Here is a 21857-nt window from a genome sequence, read left to right as displayed (position 1 = left end):
TTCATATATCCGCTTTCCTGTCGGAAGATTTACACGAGGAAAGGACGAGACTGACACTGAACCAAACTGCCCCTAGACGTAACGTTCAATTGTTCGTTCTCACTAAACGTAAACTGGAGACTAAAAAATGCCCGCAAACTGTTAGGTTGTTGGGGTTTAATATAGTGATGAACATCAGTGTACTGGTTACCACTAACCTGTAGCATCCTCTTGACAGAGAGTCCCTCCAAAAGAATATGTTTTGTTAAGGCACTCGTAGCTCACCATTCTCCAAGATGAATCAAGTTTGATTAGGCCGTGGCAGTCGTGCCCTCGGTTGAAGTCTTCCAAGGCCTCGTCATTCGAGTAAACAAAGATTGAATCACCATCCTTTGAAAATTGCATTAACTCTTCAAGTATGTAGATAAGAGACAGCTTTTCTTCCTGGGATTGGAGTTTGAGAACATGTCTACCATAGTTTTTACAAAAAGCGTCTGCGACATTTCCAGAGTCAAAAAATGGAAAAAAAGAGTGATGTTCCACGCACTTGTCACCCAAGAGTCTTTGTCCACGTTCACATTCTTAGAAGAGAAGAAGAGTGGGAGTATCAAAAGAGAAAAATTCGTACGAAACGGAAAACTTGATCAGGCTCAGTAAAACGACGAAATATGAATATGGTCAGTTTCTGTATAAGGGGAAGTCGATCGGTGGGGTAATTCATGATCAGGAATGCAGATAAGTTGCCTTTTGATAGGGGAATTTCGCCCTGTTTTATTAATTTTCGACAGACACCAGAATTCTTTAAAGATGACAAAAGAATTAATCGATTTGTTAATGATATCGTCTGTACTACGATATGGCATCGATTTCAAGTAAAATAACAATTAAGTAACCTCTGAATGTGGATTTGGCGCGACCTTTCGGTAGTCGAGAACATCGTGAGGTGATTGCTACTACACATTTTGTGAACATTAATAGCTTAGGTTCGTCAATTTTAGCTTTAATGGATTTACATGGCGTTTTCTGTCTCTGCTTCGGCGTACATGGGGAAACCTTGCTGTTATAGACCCAAGGAAAAATGTTGCTTTGTACTTAAGTAAGTGTTTATATCCAATATCTACTATAAACAAGCGACATTGTTTCTGATCAGAATGTTGTAGCTTACACACGAGCAAGTAGACAGACAAAGCCCATCCACTTGTACGCGTCTCATACTAGTCTTGGTCAGTTTGAAAGACAGATGGATAGGTAGACGCGATAAAGTATTGTGCAGTTCGATAAAGTGCTATACAATACAATTACAGTATGTTACACAACGCCGCACTACACTACACTACACTACACTACACTACACTACACTACACTACACTACACTACACTACACTACACTACACTACACTACACTACACTACACTACACTACACTACACTACACTACACTACACTACACTACACTAACGCCTGCCAGCCTGCCTGTACATATATACATGCATGCATGTATGCATACCTGCAAGTATCGTCAACAGAAAAAGGGGGTTTCCTGGAATCCCGGAATTCAACGTAATTCCATGTAATTCCGTGAGATCTGAAAACTCCGTAATCAGCTAGCCCCAAAATTAAAAGATTGACACTTTGTAATTGCTTGTAATTGGTCAAACAGCAATCAAAACACCTATCATTTGGTTTTAGCCAATTACATTTACGAACCGAACTTTAATTGACAGGTATCAATCATCATAGTCATGGCAAATATTCAATGTTCCGAAATTAAAGGGTTCAGTTCGCGCGCAATTTCCTTACATATTGAACCACCTAACTCTACCCGGAAAGTTAATCGAAAAGTCCACAAGTTTCAGCTCATGAGTGACAGTATGAGAGATAGGACTTAATAATAGTGCCTAAATTCCGACGGCGATTTTCAATATGGACCTTATGATCGATCTCACAGTGTCGGATGAGGACAATTTTCCATCCAGGTAACGAATGTAAACAACCTTTGAAAGTTTCCAACCATAATGTACGGTTCAATAAACCTGAAGACGCTTTTTTAACCCGATCGAGGCTTTTTCCTCGAGCTGTGAAGGGTCAGACTCACATTTTTTCACTAATGTTGGTAATACATTTAGCTTGGTAGTACCGGAATGTCAACTGACTATAGCGAGGAGTCGTCTTTCCCCATAGTTCTGAGGACACCATGTCAGTGCATGTAACGTACATTTTTATTTTTGAAATATTTATTTGGGGATAATTTTGCAAAAGACTCTGTCATGTTTCGAAAATCTGCGTTGGCTTAGACTGACATTAGGGAGCCTTCAGTAATCACAGGGGGTGGGCCGGGGGAATGGGGGGGGGGTCACTTTTTAGAAAAAAGCTCAAGGTGGAGGGTCACTTTTTATAAACCTATCTCGGGGGAGGGTCGCTTTTGACAGAAGCTGATTTTATGGCCAAAACTTTGATTGTCCGTGTGATATTTCCTGAATAGGAAATCACCAACAAAATACATACACATCATCCACAAGTTTCAAAAGCAAAGAAGATGCAGTGGTATCCTACATTTAACACCTTGAACAGTTAAAACTGATAGAAGACAAGCGACAAAAACAAATGCAACAGGTGGGAAAGTGTATATCAATTATGAAATGTACATAAATGCAAAGATGTTGTCAGTTTTATATTGGAAAAAATTGTGCATAGTTCTTTCGTAGACTACCATGTACAGTAAATCAATTTTTCAGTGAAATTCCAAAATCAAATTTCTTGCGCAACCATGGACTTGTAACCACCCTAGTCTAATCAAGAACAATTATAATGTAAATAATCTAGCATACATAAATGCACTGATTTGTATCTAATTTTGTACGGAAAAAAAATTATTCATAGTTCCATCATAGACCCCCTTGATAGTGAATCGACTTTTCGGTGATATTCCAAAATCAAATTTCTAACACAACCATGGACTTGTAACCACTCTAGTCTAATCACGAACAATAATGTAAATAATCCAGCATACATAAATGCACAGATTTATCTAATTTTGTACTGAAAAAAATTATTCATATTTCATCATAGACCCCCATGCTCAGTGAATCAACATATCATTGAAATTCCAAAATCAAATTTCTTGCACAACCATGGACTTGTAACCACTCTAGTCTAATCAAGAACAATAATGTAAATAATCCAGTAAACATAAATGCACAGATGTATCTAATTTGTACTGAAAAAAAATTATTCATTGTTTCATCATAGACCCACATGCATAGTGAATCGACATTTTGGTGAAATTCTAAAATCAAATTTCTTACACAACCGTAGACTTGTAACCACTCTAGTCTAATCAAGAACATTAATATCAATAATCAAGAGTGCACAAATGCAAAGATTTAGCTATTTTTGTGTTGGAAAAAACTATTCATTGTTTCATCATAGACACCATGGATAGTGAACCGACTTTTCAGATGAAATTCAGAAATCAATTTCTTGTACACAAATGCACATTTTACTTCCCAATTCAAGCAAAGTACATTTAAATACATTATCAAACGTATATAATATACAAATATAGCATGTTTTGTGGGGAAAAGTTGTCAATAATTTGCCTGATAGACTCCATGTATTATGTTTTGATAATTTTGGATAAAACACTAAATCAGCCACATCTTGCCTTCTTATAGTTGCACAAAATATGGTGACCCTCGCTCAAATGTCTGAAATACCACATCTCTACAAAAATTCTTGTGTGATAAATTGCAACTGTCCCTCCAAAAACACCAGCCCTCCCCTCTGTAATTTGTCCATAACATAACAATTGAACCAATTGTTATGTAAATTAGCTGATGCTGTTTCAGTTATTCCTGGGGAAAATACCGCAGTGGTTGGGGGGGGGGGGGGGTCAAGTTTTAGAATGTCGGACAAGGGGGAGGGTCACATTTTAGACAGGAGGATAGGGTAGGGTCACATTTTACGGTACAGGTGTGCGCGAAATTCTTCCGGCCCATCCCCCTGTAATTACTGAAGGCTCCCTTAGTACCGCTTTCCACTTTCCTTCAGTACCGCTTTCCGCTTTCATAGTACGCCTGCGCGGCCTGTGTATTGTGGTGGGGCTGTGGTTTACTTGCACACGTGCGAAATACAGCGTTTTGGTTACATTTTGATCGATAAAAATTCGGAGGACGGTAGCCTTGCCCACAAAATGAAACTTTTTCGCAACATTTTGTTTGATACCTGTTAATAGTTGAGTTCCAGAAATTGATTGGCTAACACTGAAAAAATAGGCGTTTTCAATTGCTATGTGATCAATTATAAAATATCAGCTGATCTTTAACGCAATGTTAAGGGGTGGATTTCGGAGTTTCAAGATCTCATGGAACTGCGTGGAATTACGGGAATTCCGGCACTTCCAAGAAGCGGGAAAAAGGGCTCAGTGAGAGTAGACAGACTAAAAACGTTACCTCTCATCCCAATATCCAACGAGTAAGTATCTCCACCATTTCCGGACCCTATGAAGTGTAAATTGTTTCGATGTAAACAACTTCATCAGTAAATAGAATTGTGAGACAAGTAAACCACCAGAGCAAGCTCCTTGCCAAGAGAAGGTCACAGACCAATTTCACGATTTTGAAGTGAACTTACTTGACTGCGGAACACCACGGGCTATAACATGCAACAGACTAGATGCACTTCATAGTAACCACATGACAGATGATTCCAGAAATGGACAAGCAGATGTAGCCGTAAATACATCTACTACCGTAACGTCGCATCAATTACGCGATACAGAACCATTTAAGGTATACAGTCACCAGTAATCCTAGTATGCCAATATATGGTCAAAGTGGCGTTCTTTGGTTTTTATGCCCATGTGAGGGCATTGTCTTTTAAAAAGCGGCCATCCGCTTAAAATCTGTGATTGGTTAGATTTTCTCTTTCCATGGTAACTGTGGCAAAATTGGAACAGGTCCCAGTATACCTTTAAACCCTTTGCGTTTACCGTTAATCTGTGCATTTCTTCTAAATGTTTATTTTTTACTACAAGCGGTAGACATTAAATGTTCAAGTAATAACAACGCGCGCGTGTGTGAAAACATCATTTCCTTGTACAATACTTCTCTTTTAAGCATATTACATGCAATGTATGGAGCATCTGTTGTGTCGCATATTATACTGCAATCAGCACGGTAACAAAACATACTATGAAGGAGGACATACACAACAGTTGGAGTACAGAAATAATAAGTCATGTGCAGTGCATCAAGTGAAGTATGCTGTGCAAATGAAAGACGGCACGTTTGCACGACAGTGCAATCGTACTGACGTTGGATGAGACACTGACCACGCAGATTTGTGGTTGGCAAGGCTTGCTTCTTGCAAATGAACATGTCGATGCTCTCCGATGCACAAGTGGTGTCATACCAACTGTCTGTATAATGATAATGCAACGGTAAGATAATAGTGCAGTCTTCTGCGTCACCGCCAGCTGGTTCGTTTTGCAAAGTTGAGTCGCCATTCCTGCGAATTGAAGTGCTTGGCGTATTATGTGATGCTTGTTTTAAGGTGGGTTGCACAAAACACGGCAAAGTTTGCTCAAAATTACACTTTTACAAAGAGCCATTCCATATGCATTAATTTGCTGACCCAAGTTTAAACTTTCGGTTGGGTCCCCCTTTTAGCATGATCGGTGGTCGTAAGTTAGGCGACAATAAAGTGTAATTTTATGCAAAATTACACCACTCACACGATTTTCTGGCTTCTTTTACTCCCGTTTTCAATATTCCAAAAAATTAACTCATTTCAGCTGGGTCAAATTTTGTGAAACGCTCACATTATGATCTTTAAATAATATCCAACAAAACTACAATTTTGGCTGGCAATGAAGTTCTGAAATTTTAAATAAGACTCATTTCAATTTTGCTTACCTTGATTATAATCGCTTTTTTTCAATGATGTAAATTTCACAAAGTACCACAACCTTAGATTAAACTATTGCAACAATGCATACATTTTGATTCTCTGCGTTTGAAAATATGTAATACGAGGGGGGTTTGCATGTCACATTGACTATAAATATTTCTTTGAAAAACATTGTTTTGGTCAAATGCAACGCAACCGTATTGGAAATGGTGAGCCAGTGCACAGTTAATTGAGTGCACACTTATTTCATCTTCAATGTTAAGCTCCCGAAAAGTCACTCAAAGCGAGGAAAATGGCTTGGAAATTACGTAAACAAATTTAACATCATTATAAAAAATCTGAATGGCATAATACCGGAAAACAAAAACGTATTGGACATGCTCATTTTCACGATTTTCAGAGTGTCCTTACACATATTTTGCACTTACATCTGCATATCAACAAAACTGCTTTTTTTACATGTCGTTACTTGACATCAAGTACGAAATGCATCGTTTCTCAGAGTTTGTAGTTTACGAACACACAGACAGACAAACATACGACACGTTAGCTAGAATTCTTTGATGTTCTGCGTACGACAAATCGAAGTAAGCATTACTCTCACCAGTGTACAGTGTGCCAGTTGCTATATGTGACAGGCGTACCATCAGACCACTCGTAGTGTCCTTCTTTATTCCTGTCATGAAGGCCTGTAGAATGACCAGAAAGTCATTCGATGATGTCGAAAACAAAGAACATGCCCAGATGCAGCAACAATGCAAATGACCTTGAACTCTTGTAACCTCACTTGAATAGTTCAAAAAGATTCAAGCATCCAGAAGAATAGTGGTATATTTTTTATTTTAATTGAAATTATTGTATCAATGGTTTTTACAGTTTTTTTATTTTCCCGAAAGTTAAATGAGATAAAAGGCTTTTGAAGATGCGAGAGAGTGTTGTATGTTTAAGATATTGTCAAAGCATACGTTGAAGATGCATGTATTGAGGCTGTTTGAATGAAAAATACTGTTGACTTCAATACCATTGAAAATCGCTCCAGGTGAACTTTACAGAAAAACTGTATGGTGCAAAAAATTACTAGTAAAACATGTCATTGCTATGTTTGACTGCATGCTTGTCACTTCGCTGTTGTAAGATTGAAAAACAATCAACCAGGGCAGCACGGCTGAACATTTTAAACAGTAGTTGACACTTTACCTATGTAAATCCCTCTGTCTTTCAGCGTCGCTGTTGTCCCAGCAAACAATAGCTTATAGTATACATATTCCATTTCTCTTTGATCATGTATGCTGACAAGGTGACCACCTTGATGCTTGCACGTATTTTCTGCATCTATCCATCGAAGCGCACTCGATGATACAATTAATCTGTAACAGTATCCACTATACTGGTCCCACTCATCTTGGCAAAAGTAATCTACGAGAAAATACATGTAAGAGAGATATTTGAGATAGTGCATTGTATCATAGTTTAATTCAAAGTGTGTTCAAAATATTGGTGCATAGTTTAGGGCTGCACTGCTAAAAATAATATTAATAAAGGATACACCTTGAAAAAGAAAACATTATATGTATTTTTTAATTTGCCTTTTGAATTCCCGTCAGCAGACCTATTTACTCCATTTTAAAGGTATACAGTCACCTGTCATCTAAATATGCCCATATATGGTCAAAGGGGCGTTCCTTGGTATTCAAAATGCCCATGTGAGGGCGCTGTTTTTAAAAAGCGGCCACCCGCTTAAAATATGTGATTGGTTAAAATTTCTCTTTCCCAGTGTAACTGTGGCAAAATTGGAACAGGTGACGGTATACCTATAATATTATGTCAATTATACCGTGAATCTGTTACCTTGTTAGCAGTCACCGTATTGAAATGTGTTAGAAACAACGCTCTTTATTATCTCTGTAATGCACTTGTTCCCGAAAATCATGCTAACACTTATCAGAAAAGTCCAGCTTTTCAACAGAAATGTTATAAACCAAGTCGTCAGTTAAATGCAGGCAAAAGAAGTTTTCAGTATCGAGCGACAAGGTTGGAACTCGTGACCCCAAGAAACGAAATCCGCAAGAATGAAATTAGGTTTAAATTTCTAATAAAAGAGTTTTGTTAATGAAAAAGTTTTCAAGGGACATATCATAATTTTTCGGTTTTGTTTTAGGAGTCACTGTCAGTAGTATGTGCATGTTTGAATATCACATCAAATCAATTCCCGCAATCGTTATCATTCGAAGCAAGTAATTATCACCAGGTCCAAGAAACAAACAAGCAAAAAAACACTAACAAAATCAATAGTGCAATCTCGATTAAAGGCATGGGTCACGCGTCAGATTGTCTTGCCGGGAAATTTCTAACTAGATTACAATTTCAATGGAAAACAAAAGACTAGGACACCTCCATAATCCTCTTACAGACTAGAACAAACTCGGTCCCTGGGATTGAGTCCCTTACCTTTAAGTGGTGGTACCAAGTGTGCAGAATGGGTAAGGGTACCCAGCTAGCGAGCTGTATGTATTTATCTAAGTATTTTGCGAGTATAATCAAAATCGCATAATAAGATAGTAATCACCGGAGATCAGCGTAAAGATCGACCAGTTGTTTGCAATTACCGGAACAAGTCTACATGCCGGTTGAAATGTGACTGTCAAGTCAAAGGTGTCGCTTACAAGGCCCAGGGAGTCAGCAAGGAGAAGGCTACATCGGCCTCGACTAAATAACACCTTCAAGACGCGCTTAGCTAATCACATGCAATCGTTCCGTAACAAACAAATACTAAAATAACACGGAATTGTCACAGTTTATTTGGTCTGGAGAAGACAAAGATCAGGTCTTTGATGTCTCATGGTAAATTAGTGACAAAGCATCCTTACTCTACGCAAGCGATGTAATCTTTGTATATCAGAAAAGCTACACATTATCAATGCTGACAAATCTCTGCTAAGCAAACGCTAAGACTTGGTTTCCAAATGTCGCCACCAAAACAAATATTATTTATCAAATTTTAACACCACCTAGCATTATAACGGTACGTTCGAATCATATAAATGAGAGTGTAAAGCTAGGAATCCTTTTAAATCTGACTGAAGATTACAAAATGCATGAAACTTAAGTAAGAGATACCTTACTTTGTATTACAGTGCTTGTAGCCAAAAGGCAGAGCTTTAAAAAATTAATTACTTCCAGTAAAAAGTATAATATATGTCACTTAAGTTTCCTCAAAATAATAGGAAGTTTGGCAAGACGAGTAGATAGTAGTTGTCTCAAACTTAAAAATATCCAAAGAGGACATATGTTATAGTTACACACACACACATATATATATATATATATATATATATATATATATATATATATATATATATATATATATATATATATATATATATATAAAATCGTACAAAGAACCAAATGACCACAAATATTATGATTTCGAAGCGGTCTTAACCACTTTTTGAAGGCTGTTTTTATCTTGTTGAGTTAAGTTACTATACCAAACAGTAATTGAAAACGTAAAAACACTCTCAATTACTGCTCTGTAAAAGTGTGTCAAAGCTTTCTGGCTCAGTCCAGATTTCTTGAGTTGTCCCAAGAAAAACATCCGTTGCCTTGTTTTTTGTTTGCACTATGGAATTTGTGTTCATGTCCCAATTTAACGAATTTGTGATAGTTGAGCCAAGAAAAGTGAAGAAATCAACCTGTTCTACAATTTGATCGTTAATAACAAGAGGTACCATGGTAGTTTTCTTCCTGCGAAAATCAACAACCATTTCTTTGGTCTTTGTGATATTCAACCTGATATTAGGCCGCTTTCATCGGCATTTGAAATCAACCCGCCAACAGTGGTGTCTTCAGCAAACTTAATAAGCTTTACTGACTCTGTATGGGAGACGCAGTCATTGATAAACAAAGAGAACAGCAGCCACAGGTGACAAATCGCACCCTTGGGGCGCGTCAGTATTGAGGACTACAGAATTGGATAATTTATCACCAAGTTTTACAATTTGGGGCCTGTTGAGCAGAAAACCAAGTAACCAATGGCACATGGGTGATTCTATGTCCAAGAGTTTCAGTTATACAAACAGTTTCATGGAAATAATCGTGTTAAAAGCAGAGCTAAAATCAACAAAAAGAATCCTTGTATAGTTTCAATACAAAAAGTAAAATAAACTTATCTTCATGAGCAATCAAAACCGCCCTAACTGAATAACCAAACACAACCCGACACAATAGCAAAATCGCATGTCCTCAATATCTAGCAATGAATTCGAAGGCTTCTTCAAAGACGGATGCAGAGATAATTATATAGATAATGGATTGCTTATTTATACGCACGCTGACCGGTCTGCGAAAGGGAGTTAAAAAGGCAGCGTATAATTACATGGATTAACCCAGTATTTAGTTAGAATGTGAAAACCAACATCGGAGAGGAACGTAATTTTTCTGTCTTTTCGACAAGCATTCCCGGAGCTGGGGTTCAAGATTACTGAAGATTCTGAACAGCAATACGGTGAAATTGAAGTACAGATGCATGATGAATACGGCACCAAATCGCTCAACAAACGAATTATGCAACTTACACTTAACACACTCATCAAGATGTCGTGACAATGCCACTTGACCACTCCTTGGAGCTTGTCTAATTAAGAACATTGTATATGGAGCTACAGTTACATCATTGCTGCTAATGATGAGAAACGCCACACAGACAATACGTTTAAAGCAGCTTTCCAAAACAAAACTGTCGCTAATAATACAGCTTCATTGAAGTTCGTACGGAGTTTTGAATCAGCCTATTCGAGATATCATGGGCCATTTCTATTTTGAAAGGCACGCGGTTACCACAATTTGTCAAGAAGTGCAATCTCGTTTGACGGATAGGCTATTCTTAATTTATGCAGACATATCAACCAATCACTTGAAACGTTTTGACTCAACCCAATGTTTCTATGTGAGTTTCCGGTGGATTAAAAAAACGCCCAATCTGATAATCACATGAATGCATAAAACTCGGTTCATACGTGCTCAACATACACTATAGGGAAAAAGTGCGTGACTAGAGCGAGAAACTGACGCCTTCTCGCAATCGGTGAGAATCTGTTCTTATTCTCACCGCTGTCGGTGAGAAAATTTTAATCTCTACTGGAGATTGGTGAGAAATACACTCCTTGGCGAGAATCAAGTGTGAGAACAAATTCTCACCGGTGAGAATGGAAATTCACACAAAGTACAATGAGAATTGAAATTCACTGGCGAGAGTCATCAAGACTTTCTGTTCATTGGCGAGAATCATAAAGACTCCGAACGGCGAGTCTTGATGATTCTCGCCAGTGAATTTCAATTCTCGCTGTACTTAGTGAGAATTTCCATTCTCACGGGTGAGACTTTGTTCTCACACTTGATTCTCACCAAGGAGTGCATTTCTCACCAATCTCCAGTGGAGATTAAAATTTTCTCACCGACAGCGGTGAGAATAAGAACAGATTCTCACCGATTGCGAGAAGGCGTCAGTTTCTCGTTCTAGTCACGCGCTTTTTCCCTATAGTGATACTTAATGTGCCCTGACCTTTACTGTATAATGCTTATAAAACAATAATTTGTGTTATCTTTCCAACTTGGGGCCCTTTAAGGGTTGTTAAAAATTCAATGTTAGCAAACCCAGATTGATCTGATCGAATAGATATGACATTATTTGTTTCACAAATAGTATTGAGTCAAGCATTCAATGCAAGAAAATATGAAAATAATTAATTCACTCACTCACTCTTGATACTTTCAAAACTTTTGTGTTCAGTAAAGCATACTGAACAACTCTGACTGTAATTGTGTGAAGCGCCATTGAACACGACAGCATTTTGGAGTTTGGCGCAATTTGATTGATTGAACAAGACTCGTGGTGATATAATATTTCAGGAATATTTACCACAGAGTAGGATTTCAGTTATTTAGTGCTCATCAAGTTCACCAAAATATGAGAGTAAAACCCGAGTCAGTGTTACTTTTAGAAGCATTGTAATTGAGATTGTTATAGAAAATACCATGATTATTATTGCTTTCCAAATACTTTTTCCTCTGTTCTCCTGTTATTTTTTCCCTCAATGTGCACCTCCTTTTTGAAATGAAAGGTCATGGGTAACCTCACCGACACAGTGTAACTCAACACGTTGAAATGCAACATAAAAATGATTTTCAAGGAAAAAACCCAAAAGAAATGAGACTCGTACTTAAAAGTTTGGGAGGACATGTGCGTGCAATCTAGATTAATGTTTCCGTTGTATTTTGTGGTCCTCGAGATTGGCAAAGTTCCAATTGAAGTTAGACGAGTTAAGTATAGACAAAAAAGATGTTGTTGACTCACTTTGAACGCTAGCTTGAAGTCGTTTCAACAGCATTTACAAAGGGGAATAACACTGCACAGCATTTAAGGTAGAACGCGCCTCGGGGACAGATATTCGGACCCTCAAACTTTTACATTCATTTTTGATCTACCACTTGTTGGTGCTCATTTTAAAGCTCTTCGTGAAAGAAAATTTTTATCGGCTTAGTTTTTCGAATTCAAAAATTTTATATTTCTCAATAGAGTTAGCACAGGGATAGCGACCATTTTGAATTTCGAAATATCAGTAAATCTTGGTTATTTGTTTCTCTCAGTACCAAAATTTGCACGTTGACCCCCGATTTTTACTCTTGATTTTGAAAGAGAATGGTTTAAAGATTCCTTGAGGAAAGTTTGAGCAAAAGTTTGTTTTCCACTTTCGAGGCGCATACTACCTTACAACCATGCATAGACATCTTTGTCGCAAAAACTAAAGGTAAATTACCCCTTTCTCGCAGATAACTTACGTTGTTCTTTGGCTGACTTTCAATTGCAGTGGAAAAATGACTTGTGTCATGGTAATTACCGCAATTGGCATGCACGACAGACAGCAATGACAAAACGTCAGGGGATAATTAAAAGTCCAAGAGCTATGAAGTAGTTAGGCCCTACTTACTGTTCTCGTTAGGTCCTGCGAACGATTTTTCCTGGAACCTTGTGGCCTCGAATGTAGCTTGAAAGATATTCCAACGCCCAGAATCAGCTAGATGTGCGTGCTTCACAATATACATATCACTGGCGCTGGAAAGGAGGACTTCGGGCAGCTCTGAATCACAGTATCTGCCCAGAAGTGTCGCTTGCGGACTATCTCCGTCATAGAACTCTACAAAGTCTGTCGAACAGTCATGAGTACTTAATACTATATTTGTGTCAATTCTGAGGGTAATGAAAAAATATTTCCGTACCATCAGGTGCCAGGCACACACCTTTGATAACGGTTGGTCTGTTGGTTCCAGTTTACCCGACGAAAGTGTTCCCGTTGGGCCAGTACATATTGCAACGTTTTCACAGGACGAAGTACCGTAACTACACCCTTTGAAAGCTGATATATGGAAGTGAAAAAATAAGTGAAAATTACATTGACATCTGCATTGTTATTAAAATGAAATGATTCAAAGTATGCCACAAAGGCTTACACGCTGCAAATCGCCTGACGCGCGCCGGGGATTTTCTAATTCTCGGTAAGAAATTCAGTCAAGAGCTATGAGAGCAAGCAAATGAAAACAGAGTCCATCCCCATTCATTTAAAGGTATACATTCACCTGTAATCTAAATATGCCTACATATACTGCTATATAATACTCCTTGGTATTCAAAATACCCGTGTGAGGGCGCTGTTTTTTAAAAGCGGCCACCCGCTTAAAATCTGTCATTGGTTAGATTTTCTCTTTCCATGGTAACTGTAGCAAAATTGGAACAGGTGACAGTATACCTTTAAGGTAGAGCGCGCCTTTGGGGCAGATATTCGGGCGCTCAAATTTCCATAATTTTTTCTGTTCTACCACATGCGGGGGCTCATTTTAAAACTTTTTGAGAAAGAAAACTTTCACCGTTTTAGTTTTTTCGAAAGTCCAAAATTGTATTTTCCCCATAAGGTTAACAGGGATGGTGGACATTTTAAAATATTGCAAAATGTTGGGTCACTTGTCCACTAGTTCCAAAGTTTGCACGGCGACCCCCCCCCCCCCCCCCCGTTTTTATTGTTGATTAGGTAAGTAAAAGAATGGTTGAAAGTTTTATTTGGGAAATTTTGCGCAAAAGTTTAAGTCTTTCACTTTCGTGGCGCATACTACCTTGGTAGCGAGGATTATTTTTTTATTATGAAATTAAAACATCTGATAACTTCGTTAGTTTGCATTTACCAGTAGGATTGTATTCGCCGTTAAATCCGAGCGAGTGTCCATCTGAAAACAGCCAGGTATTGAACCGAAGCAGAAGAGAAGGGCTATCGCTAACATATATTGGTTGCACATGCCCACATAATACGCCAACCAGGCTACCTTCTCGCGGTAAAACGTCGTAAAATAGAATGATGCGGTTCAGACAAACCCCTCTTTCACTTCGTGGAATATCTATATCATGAAAGATCAAGTGAACATATTCGCCTGGAGGAAGCTGGATTCGCCACTCATACACAGAGTATGGGACAGGCCTATCAAAATTAACCATTATGCTATGGTCAGTTACTTGGAGCTGTTCGTGGGTCCATCTCACCAAGTCACGTTCTGAAAAGATATGAATTCGTCATGGTCAAGTATTCACTTTTCTTACAGGTCAAACGGTTTCATTTGCATCAGTGTATACCGGGTACACAGAAAAAAATTGAACTGTTGAACGGCCGTCATTAGGTGCAGACTTGGGTGTCAGAAGAACAGGAGGAGCATACTGAAAAATGATGATTAGAAGGGGATTTACTCAAAAATGGTAAACAAACGGGGTGACACAAGAATTTTCTGAAAAGTTGTTCAAAGTAGCAACAAATTACGGTATTTTAAGATTAAAGTTTCAAAACTTTCGTATCGGGAGAGGGGAACCCCCTTCTGGCATCTCCATGTATTAGCTGTTCTACAGCTATACCTGGTAATCAAACACACATACCGGTATCTACTGATGCAAAAGCTTCTCGAACATCTTATCTATATTACCATGGAATTTGTTGTAGTGATGTGCTTACCTTTGTCGCATCTTACCGTCAAATGAGGGTAGCGGGGGAGTTTAAATCGGTATAGATTTAGTGTCTATAAACATGCAATGTGTAATCCTTTCTTGATGGCAAGCTTGAAGCGTTATCGCAGTATCACTTTTCCATATTTGCCAAGTCGGGAAAAAGCCGTAGTATTGAGCCAAAAAGCCAGAGAATTTTTAACCACTTGACACAGTATGCCGTAGCAGATTTAGGTAAGTGAAAATCACTTTAACAGTATGGTTTCAGGAGACTTCAAATATTAAAGTCTTTCTTAAAAATGCAACAAATAGGAAATTATCTAATACCTCATTCGTTAGAATCAACTTCTCCTGATGGCCATTTGAACTTGGCCAGATTAGGGTTAAGTTGTGACTTGAAGAATGGAGGTCAGATTTGATTTAGTCTTCTGGATGTTACAAAACGACATTATTTTCAAATTCTATTATTTTCAAAAATGCATCATTGGAAGGGAAACACCGGAGTATTAATTTTTCATAGCTGCTTGCTTTTCAGCTAGAGATATATTTTCATGTTTATAAACAATTGTTCACTTTAAGCTGCCCCAGGGCTTGTATTCTGTGTAGCAGAAACTTGTCATAAAAGAAGAATTCGCTAGCCGACATACAATATACGAGACAAGTGTATAAGTTTTTGATGATGTAACTTTGGAATGATATTTGACTTAAACTTTATGAGCCTAACATGAATGAGTAGACACCTAAGCATACGTTGGAGTCAGGTTTGCGTATATGATGTATGGTTGCAAATGATAAACTCAGTGTGCATTTTACTTTTTTTGACGGAATGTGATTCGTTAATCAAGCTAATGACTTGGGTGTTTGGGATTAAAATGGAAGCATTACAGCTGTCTATTCACCTGTTTCATTGTACAGAATGGCAAAGCCCAACATGTTGGGCATGTCGACATCAAAGTCTCCAATGTCGAGCATTAGGTAAAGATGATTGGTTGACGATATCAGCTGCACTGACGTCAGAAACCCGCAGTAAGTGTCAATTAAATCCATGCCAACGTCATCGTGAGCGTCGTAGACGTTGTATATTTTTAAAGAATCGATGCATATTTCGCCAGATACACGAAGACTCAAAATCCGTATGTTGAGCCTGATGACGTTAATGAGAGAGAGAGAGAGAGAGAGAGAGAGAGAGAGAGAGAGAGAGAGAGAGAGAGTTAACTCTGCAATTTACTCTAATTTATTCGATTTGTTCTGTATCTTACATTCTGCATGTTCTGACCGACAAGGAGGGTAACGGCATACCTTTTGTTTGTCGGGTTGCCAGAAAGCACGACGCCAAACAACGTAATTCATGTTTCATGAGGCTGTAGATCGAGATAAATAGACTGTGCCGGCGCCTCTAAAAAACGGGGATACAAACCTATGCTGTTACCCTAGTATGGCTATTCACTGTGTTTTTTTTAACATAAATGTATTAGACTTGGAAAAAACCTCAGAAATCCCTCTGCTTTCACTCACGCAGAAGTGTTCTAGAATTTGCGCATGCGTTGACAGCACTCCTTAATTTCAATAGTTAAGACTGCTGATATGTAAGTGATACATCTGTGCATACCACACTGCCGTCAAGCGACAAAACAAGACAGAGTTTAAATATTGAATGTAGAAGTGATGACATAGACTTGGTTCAAGTCTGTGATTGTAAATGTTTGAGTGGAGTGAACGCAATGATTTGTATTTTGCTTTCATGTGAAACGCCCGCGTGAGTGGACGCGATGAGTACGGTGAACGCGATAAGGGAGCGTTCAGTTATTATGGCCGGGGGTGGGCCGGCAAATTCTTCCTGCGCATCAGTCAAAATAAGTGAACCCCCCCTACCCATTGTACCAAAAAATTGATGACCCCCCCTTTCAAGATGACAAAAATTTCATGACCCCCCCCCCCCCCATTGCTTGAGTAAATTAGCTGCACACACAAACACCTCAGGGGTATGGAGCGATAGAATCCCCCCAAAAAAGAGCTTAGATTTTTTCAAATGACCTTCCTTACAAAATCAAAAGGTGTTAAAGCTCAGATTTCCCATTCTGACTTGTTATTATTTTGAAATTACCCCTCAAAGGGGTTGGACAGAAATTACTGGTGGATCGCAATATTTTTGCGAAAGCGTGTGTGTACAGATTTTGATATTTGGATTTAATTAAAAATCAGCTGTTGATAATGTTGATTCACTATACATGGTATACATATATTTTCTCATACATGACGGGACGGATACTTATGAAAATTAAGTGACCCCCCTCTGAGCTGTTTGAAAAATACATGACCCCCCTTTGCAGTTTTCCAATTTGAGGTGAAACCCCCCCCCCTGGATTTTGCCGGCCCACCCCCGGCCATAATAACTGAACGCTCCCTAAGTGGAGTGAACGCTATACAGCGGAGTTTCACCCGGAATCACAGACTTGGCTTTCTTACACGATCTGCGTTGCTATAAATTATTCATGAGATGACGTTTTCTGTACTCATATATTATTCATAAGATGACATCACTAAATTTTACACATTGGGAGGAGTTACCAATTGACCCAACCGAGACGTGCATAAAACTCACATGGCGTTGTTGACAAAATGTCGAGTGCGATCACTTCCACAAAAGTCAGCACGACCTCTGTTGTATCACCGAAAACGCGTGAAAATATCTGTGTTGTTTGTGGGGCCCATGTTGCAAAATGTGAAAATCGTCGCCGGTTATTCAAGGATGGAAAAAGACACCGTCCTTACAGTTGTAGCCTGTTCTCTCACGTGCCCAAAGCGATGGAAATCAAAACAATGTGGGGCGACTCGTATGTCAGTGATTTTCCGCTGCCGGTTGGTGCGCAGACGAACACATCTTTTCCCGGGCCTCAATGTAACTCTCAACAAGCTTTCTTTGGTAATCTCGCATGATTAGCGATGGTCGACCGATCGGTTGTAAAACGCGGTTGATGTACGAACTTGATGCCATTATTCGCCCAGATATATTAAAAACGTACTCGATGTCTAGCTTTGCACGGAGATGAAAACAAACTTTTTAATGCATGCAGAGGTTTATTAGCATGCGTTCTTCTTATTGACCAGAATAACGGCGGGGCTGTCAATCATTTTGTATTTGCTCTACGTCACTGTGTACACAGTCCGTCTCACCGCCTGTACTATGCAAGAAGTCCAAGTCGGTGAATCCGGCAGAAACTAACTCACTACTGCGCAGACTCAAACGTGACGCATTCAATCGCTGGTACGGTGAGCTGCCAAATTAAGGATAGGTTTGTACGAAATAGGAGAGACATAAGAGAAACCATTATAAATGATTTTACTTTTTTAAAATTCACCGACTTGAACCAAGTTTAGTGATGACAGACAAATATGTTTTTGTGACAGCAACCATGATTTTGCTTGACATACGAGTATATAAAGGCCCAAAAATACACACCAGATTATGCAATCGCAATCGATTCATAATTTTTGCGTGTATTCTTTATTTGGATTAAGCTCATCGGATTACCAGATTAAATACCATTTATTACTACAAATGAACCATACCGAAACAATACCATAACCTTTAATGGCAAGGTAGTTGGCGCCTTGACTTAAACTATTACTTAAACTTTCAGCATTGAAACTTTAAACTACTCCCTTTTGGAATCACGAATAAAAATCAGCGGGCTACCTTGCAAATTTTGCTACAGCAGAAGCAATGTACCCAAAATTTACCGACGTTGGAAAATCAAAATGGCTGTCATCCCTGTCTTGAGTCTATGTGGAAAAATGGCAATTTTGATTTTGGCAAAAATAAGCCGGAGAAAGTTAAAAGTCCGAATATCTGTCCCCAAGGCGCATTCTACCGTAAGGAGCAGCGGAACTACTTTTGTTTGTAAACATACTAGTATTTTGCACATCAACGAGAATTTGATGCAAATGTGTCAGGCTACACTGCGAAAATACAGGCATTATGACAAAGCAAACAGAAGTGCAATTTCAGCAACTTTTACAAAGATACCTGCTGATTGACATTAGGTCTCGTAAAAAGTCGTTATATTTCTAATGAAATAGTGTCATAAAAGGCTTTTAACTAAGTCGAATTCAAAGCAAATACATAGACCCATCCCGGACAATTTTACCTTCAATTAACCATTTTACATCAACTAACACAATGCTGAATTTTGTGATCTTACTTTCTCTCCTGAACAATCAAAATCAACACCAGATATTGGATATATCAAAATTTAAGAGAAGATTTAGACTATGATACCTGTATACAGGAAAAACTAGATATCACAGTTCTCAGTATACAGGGCCTTATACCGGAAGAAGTCTTGTTACACTGACCCACCTCCACATGAAAAAATGACACTGGAAGCCAACTTAAATGTGGTTTAAGAAGGCATTCGTAATACACATCATTAGAGAAATATTTATGACATCATCAAGAGAGAATGGACGACTGCCCTTCAACGGCTGAAAACCAACTTGAAGGAATACATTACAGTAAAACAAGCGGACAATGGCGTTGAAGTTGTAGTCACGGACACCAACTCCTATTTAAATAAAGCTGTTGTGACAAGATTGGAACCTCTCCAGAGAAGTAGATTATGATCCTATAAACAAGAACTGGAAAATAAAGTCAAGAAATTGGTACAGAAGAAATAGATCTCAAATGACATTATTAGAACATTAATACAGAAGGAGCCAAAACCCGTCATCTTTATCGTCTACCGAACTGATATTAACAAGATGTTACTACTGCGTCACATTTTGATCTTACAAAGCCAAGCACTAACCATGCATGCAACTAGCATCTATGTTGATCTCATACTTTGGTCCAATGTCAAATCACTTCCATGCTATTTGAAAAACATAAGTACATAATCTACAGGCTATCTAGTAACAATACCGTTACCATACGATGGTCTTCTTGTCATCTCTGACTTCAGGCCCCTTTATACCAACATTTTACATGGCTATGGTATTCGAGCCCTCACTTGTTGAAAATAATGTCACCTCACCCAAACCTAAACTAATCCCAAATGCTTCATTTTGTTCTATAATCAACAAAAATAGCTGTCAATTGAATGGCAAACATTACCTGCAAGTCTGTTTTACTGCTCCGAGAAGAAAAGTAACCCCGTCCTACACTAACACCACGATGGTTGGAAAAACAAATTCTCGTCAATGCAGTTATCTAACCACAGATTCGAAACGGAAGAGATACATGGGTAAAATTTTATATATCTGGACCAATTGCACTGATAAACTGGTTAAATTTCATGAACTACATAACTACAATAATTATTATATATGTCAAACACATCCCTCAAGTCCGATCTGAGTACAGTAATTCTGAAATTCCCCTCTTGGACAAAGAGATGTCCATCAAACACTACCACATACAAACGCCAGTGTATAACAAACAAAATGACTAGCATTCTTACTTACAAACAGTTTCCTGCAACACACGCGTTATCTTCAAATATATGTCCATGGAACAAGAATAAGATACCGACGTACTTGTTAATCAGATGACCTAGATGACAAACAAAACAAATCTTGCCGGCCTCTTCAAAACAGACACTAAATGCACTCATATATTACCGATGCAATCCAGGAAGCCAGGAACTTCCCATTTGATCTAATCACCAGATATCGATGCCTTCACTGCTACACATACCATCCGATCTACTTACTACCCTCTCTGTAGAATATTGCCAATAATTGTGCTGCGCTGGCTCATTCTTTCTTCCTACAAGGTGAGCTGAGAGACATTTCAAGCGCAGGCCGTTGTCGCATATGGACAGCCTATTAACCTACGTAAGATGCTTATTATGCCAGGCTCAGAATGAATACAAAAAAGCCACACAATAAATCGTATCCTTTTGTGCCTGTAAATTTATGAATAATATAATCACATACAAACTCGATATGACTTCACAACATATTATACAATTTACTCGCACTACCTGCAAATTTCTATATGCCATAATGTTTTTTCGATGTAATAGATTTATATTCTACATCGGAGAAAAAGAAATGTAACTAAGAACCGGAGTAAATGAACATCTCGATAGTGTTCATGCCTGCAAAACACTCCAATCGCCAATCATTTCTATCAATCTGGCCATTGCATCGATCATATCAACTTCACAGGTCTATGTACGCTTAAGGGTATTCAAAATAAGCTATAATTAACAAACAGCAAGAACTCAAATTATCTTTACTTACACACCCCATCACCAAATGGAAGGAACAAAACAAGGCCTTGGTGCTTTACTCTCTGGAAAATTCCTTTAGATAGGCTGTCACACATGTTTGTTCTTCTAGGTATTCCCTTTTATAGCCTACACAGTCGAGTTTAGAACTGGGGTGCTGAACTCCAGGTAATGAGTTTGCTCAAATCATTTAAGATTGTTTGCGATGTCCTTTACCTGTGTACTGTTCAATACCTTCCGAATCTACAGTTTGTTCATTTGACCATCACTATGTATCTATCTGGTGACGCAGTCCTGTGGCTTTCCTTTAGTCCACCTTTTTAGTCATACCCTTTCTCAAAATGTTTTAAGTCTAAAGATTTGCCTTTGCTTCATTTATTTACTGTTCCTTTTAGTGTTCTCCACTAAAAAGACGTGTTTGCTTTATCTAGATCACGATTGATCATCTATATAGGACCACAATGAAATCCTAAGCTAGCTTTTGCAACCTATCTCTTTCCTTGTTTATCATCCAAGTGATCTGGTTTCGTGATAGAGAAGCAGAATGTAGATAGATTGACCTCGCTTCACAATTCAAATTCACTCTAACTCCCTGCATTCTTAATTGCTAAAGATCAATATGCAGAGGAGTCTCTCCCAGCCTAAATAACAACACCGTAGATAACAGATGGATGAAGCGTTAACTTAAGCCAAAACATTATC

General features: G+C 38.4%; 1 protein-coding gene across 2 annotated transcripts in view; it reads right to left on the bottom strand.

Annotated features, from left to right (window-relative positions):
• LOC139114103 (uncharacterized) overlaps positions 1 to 21857 on the bottom strand; it is a 112875-nt gene that overhangs the window by 33469 nt on the left and 57549 nt on the right. For both annotated transcript variants that reach the window (XM_070675625.1, XM_070675627.1), the window contains exons 23-30: positions 15822 to 16066; positions 14121 to 14483; positions 12875 to 13300; positions 7086 to 7304; positions 6493 to 6577; positions 5311 to 5486; positions 4430 to 4477; positions 198 to 560 (exon numbers count right to left, since the gene is read on the bottom strand). In XM_070675625.1, coding sequence (XP_070531726.1) covers positions 198 to 560; positions 4430 to 4477; positions 5311 to 5486; positions 6493 to 6577; positions 7086 to 7304; positions 12875 to 13300; positions 14121 to 14483; positions 15822 to 16066 — 1925 coding nt within the window. The remainder of the gene's footprint in view (positions 1 to 197; positions 561 to 4429; positions 4478 to 5310; positions 5487 to 6492; positions 6578 to 7085; positions 7305 to 12874; positions 13301 to 14120; positions 14484 to 15821; positions 16067 to 21857) is intronic.

Source organism: Ptychodera flava, chromosome 16 (genome assembly GCF_041260155.1).
Source record: "Ptychodera flava strain L36383 chromosome 16, AS_Pfla_20210202, whole genome shotgun sequence".
Taxonomy (NCBI): Eukaryota; Metazoa; Hemichordata; class Enteropneusta; family Ptychoderidae; genus Ptychodera; species Ptychodera flava.
Note: the sequence above shows the minus strand (reverse complement) of the source record. Positions and strands in the feature narration are given on the sequence as shown.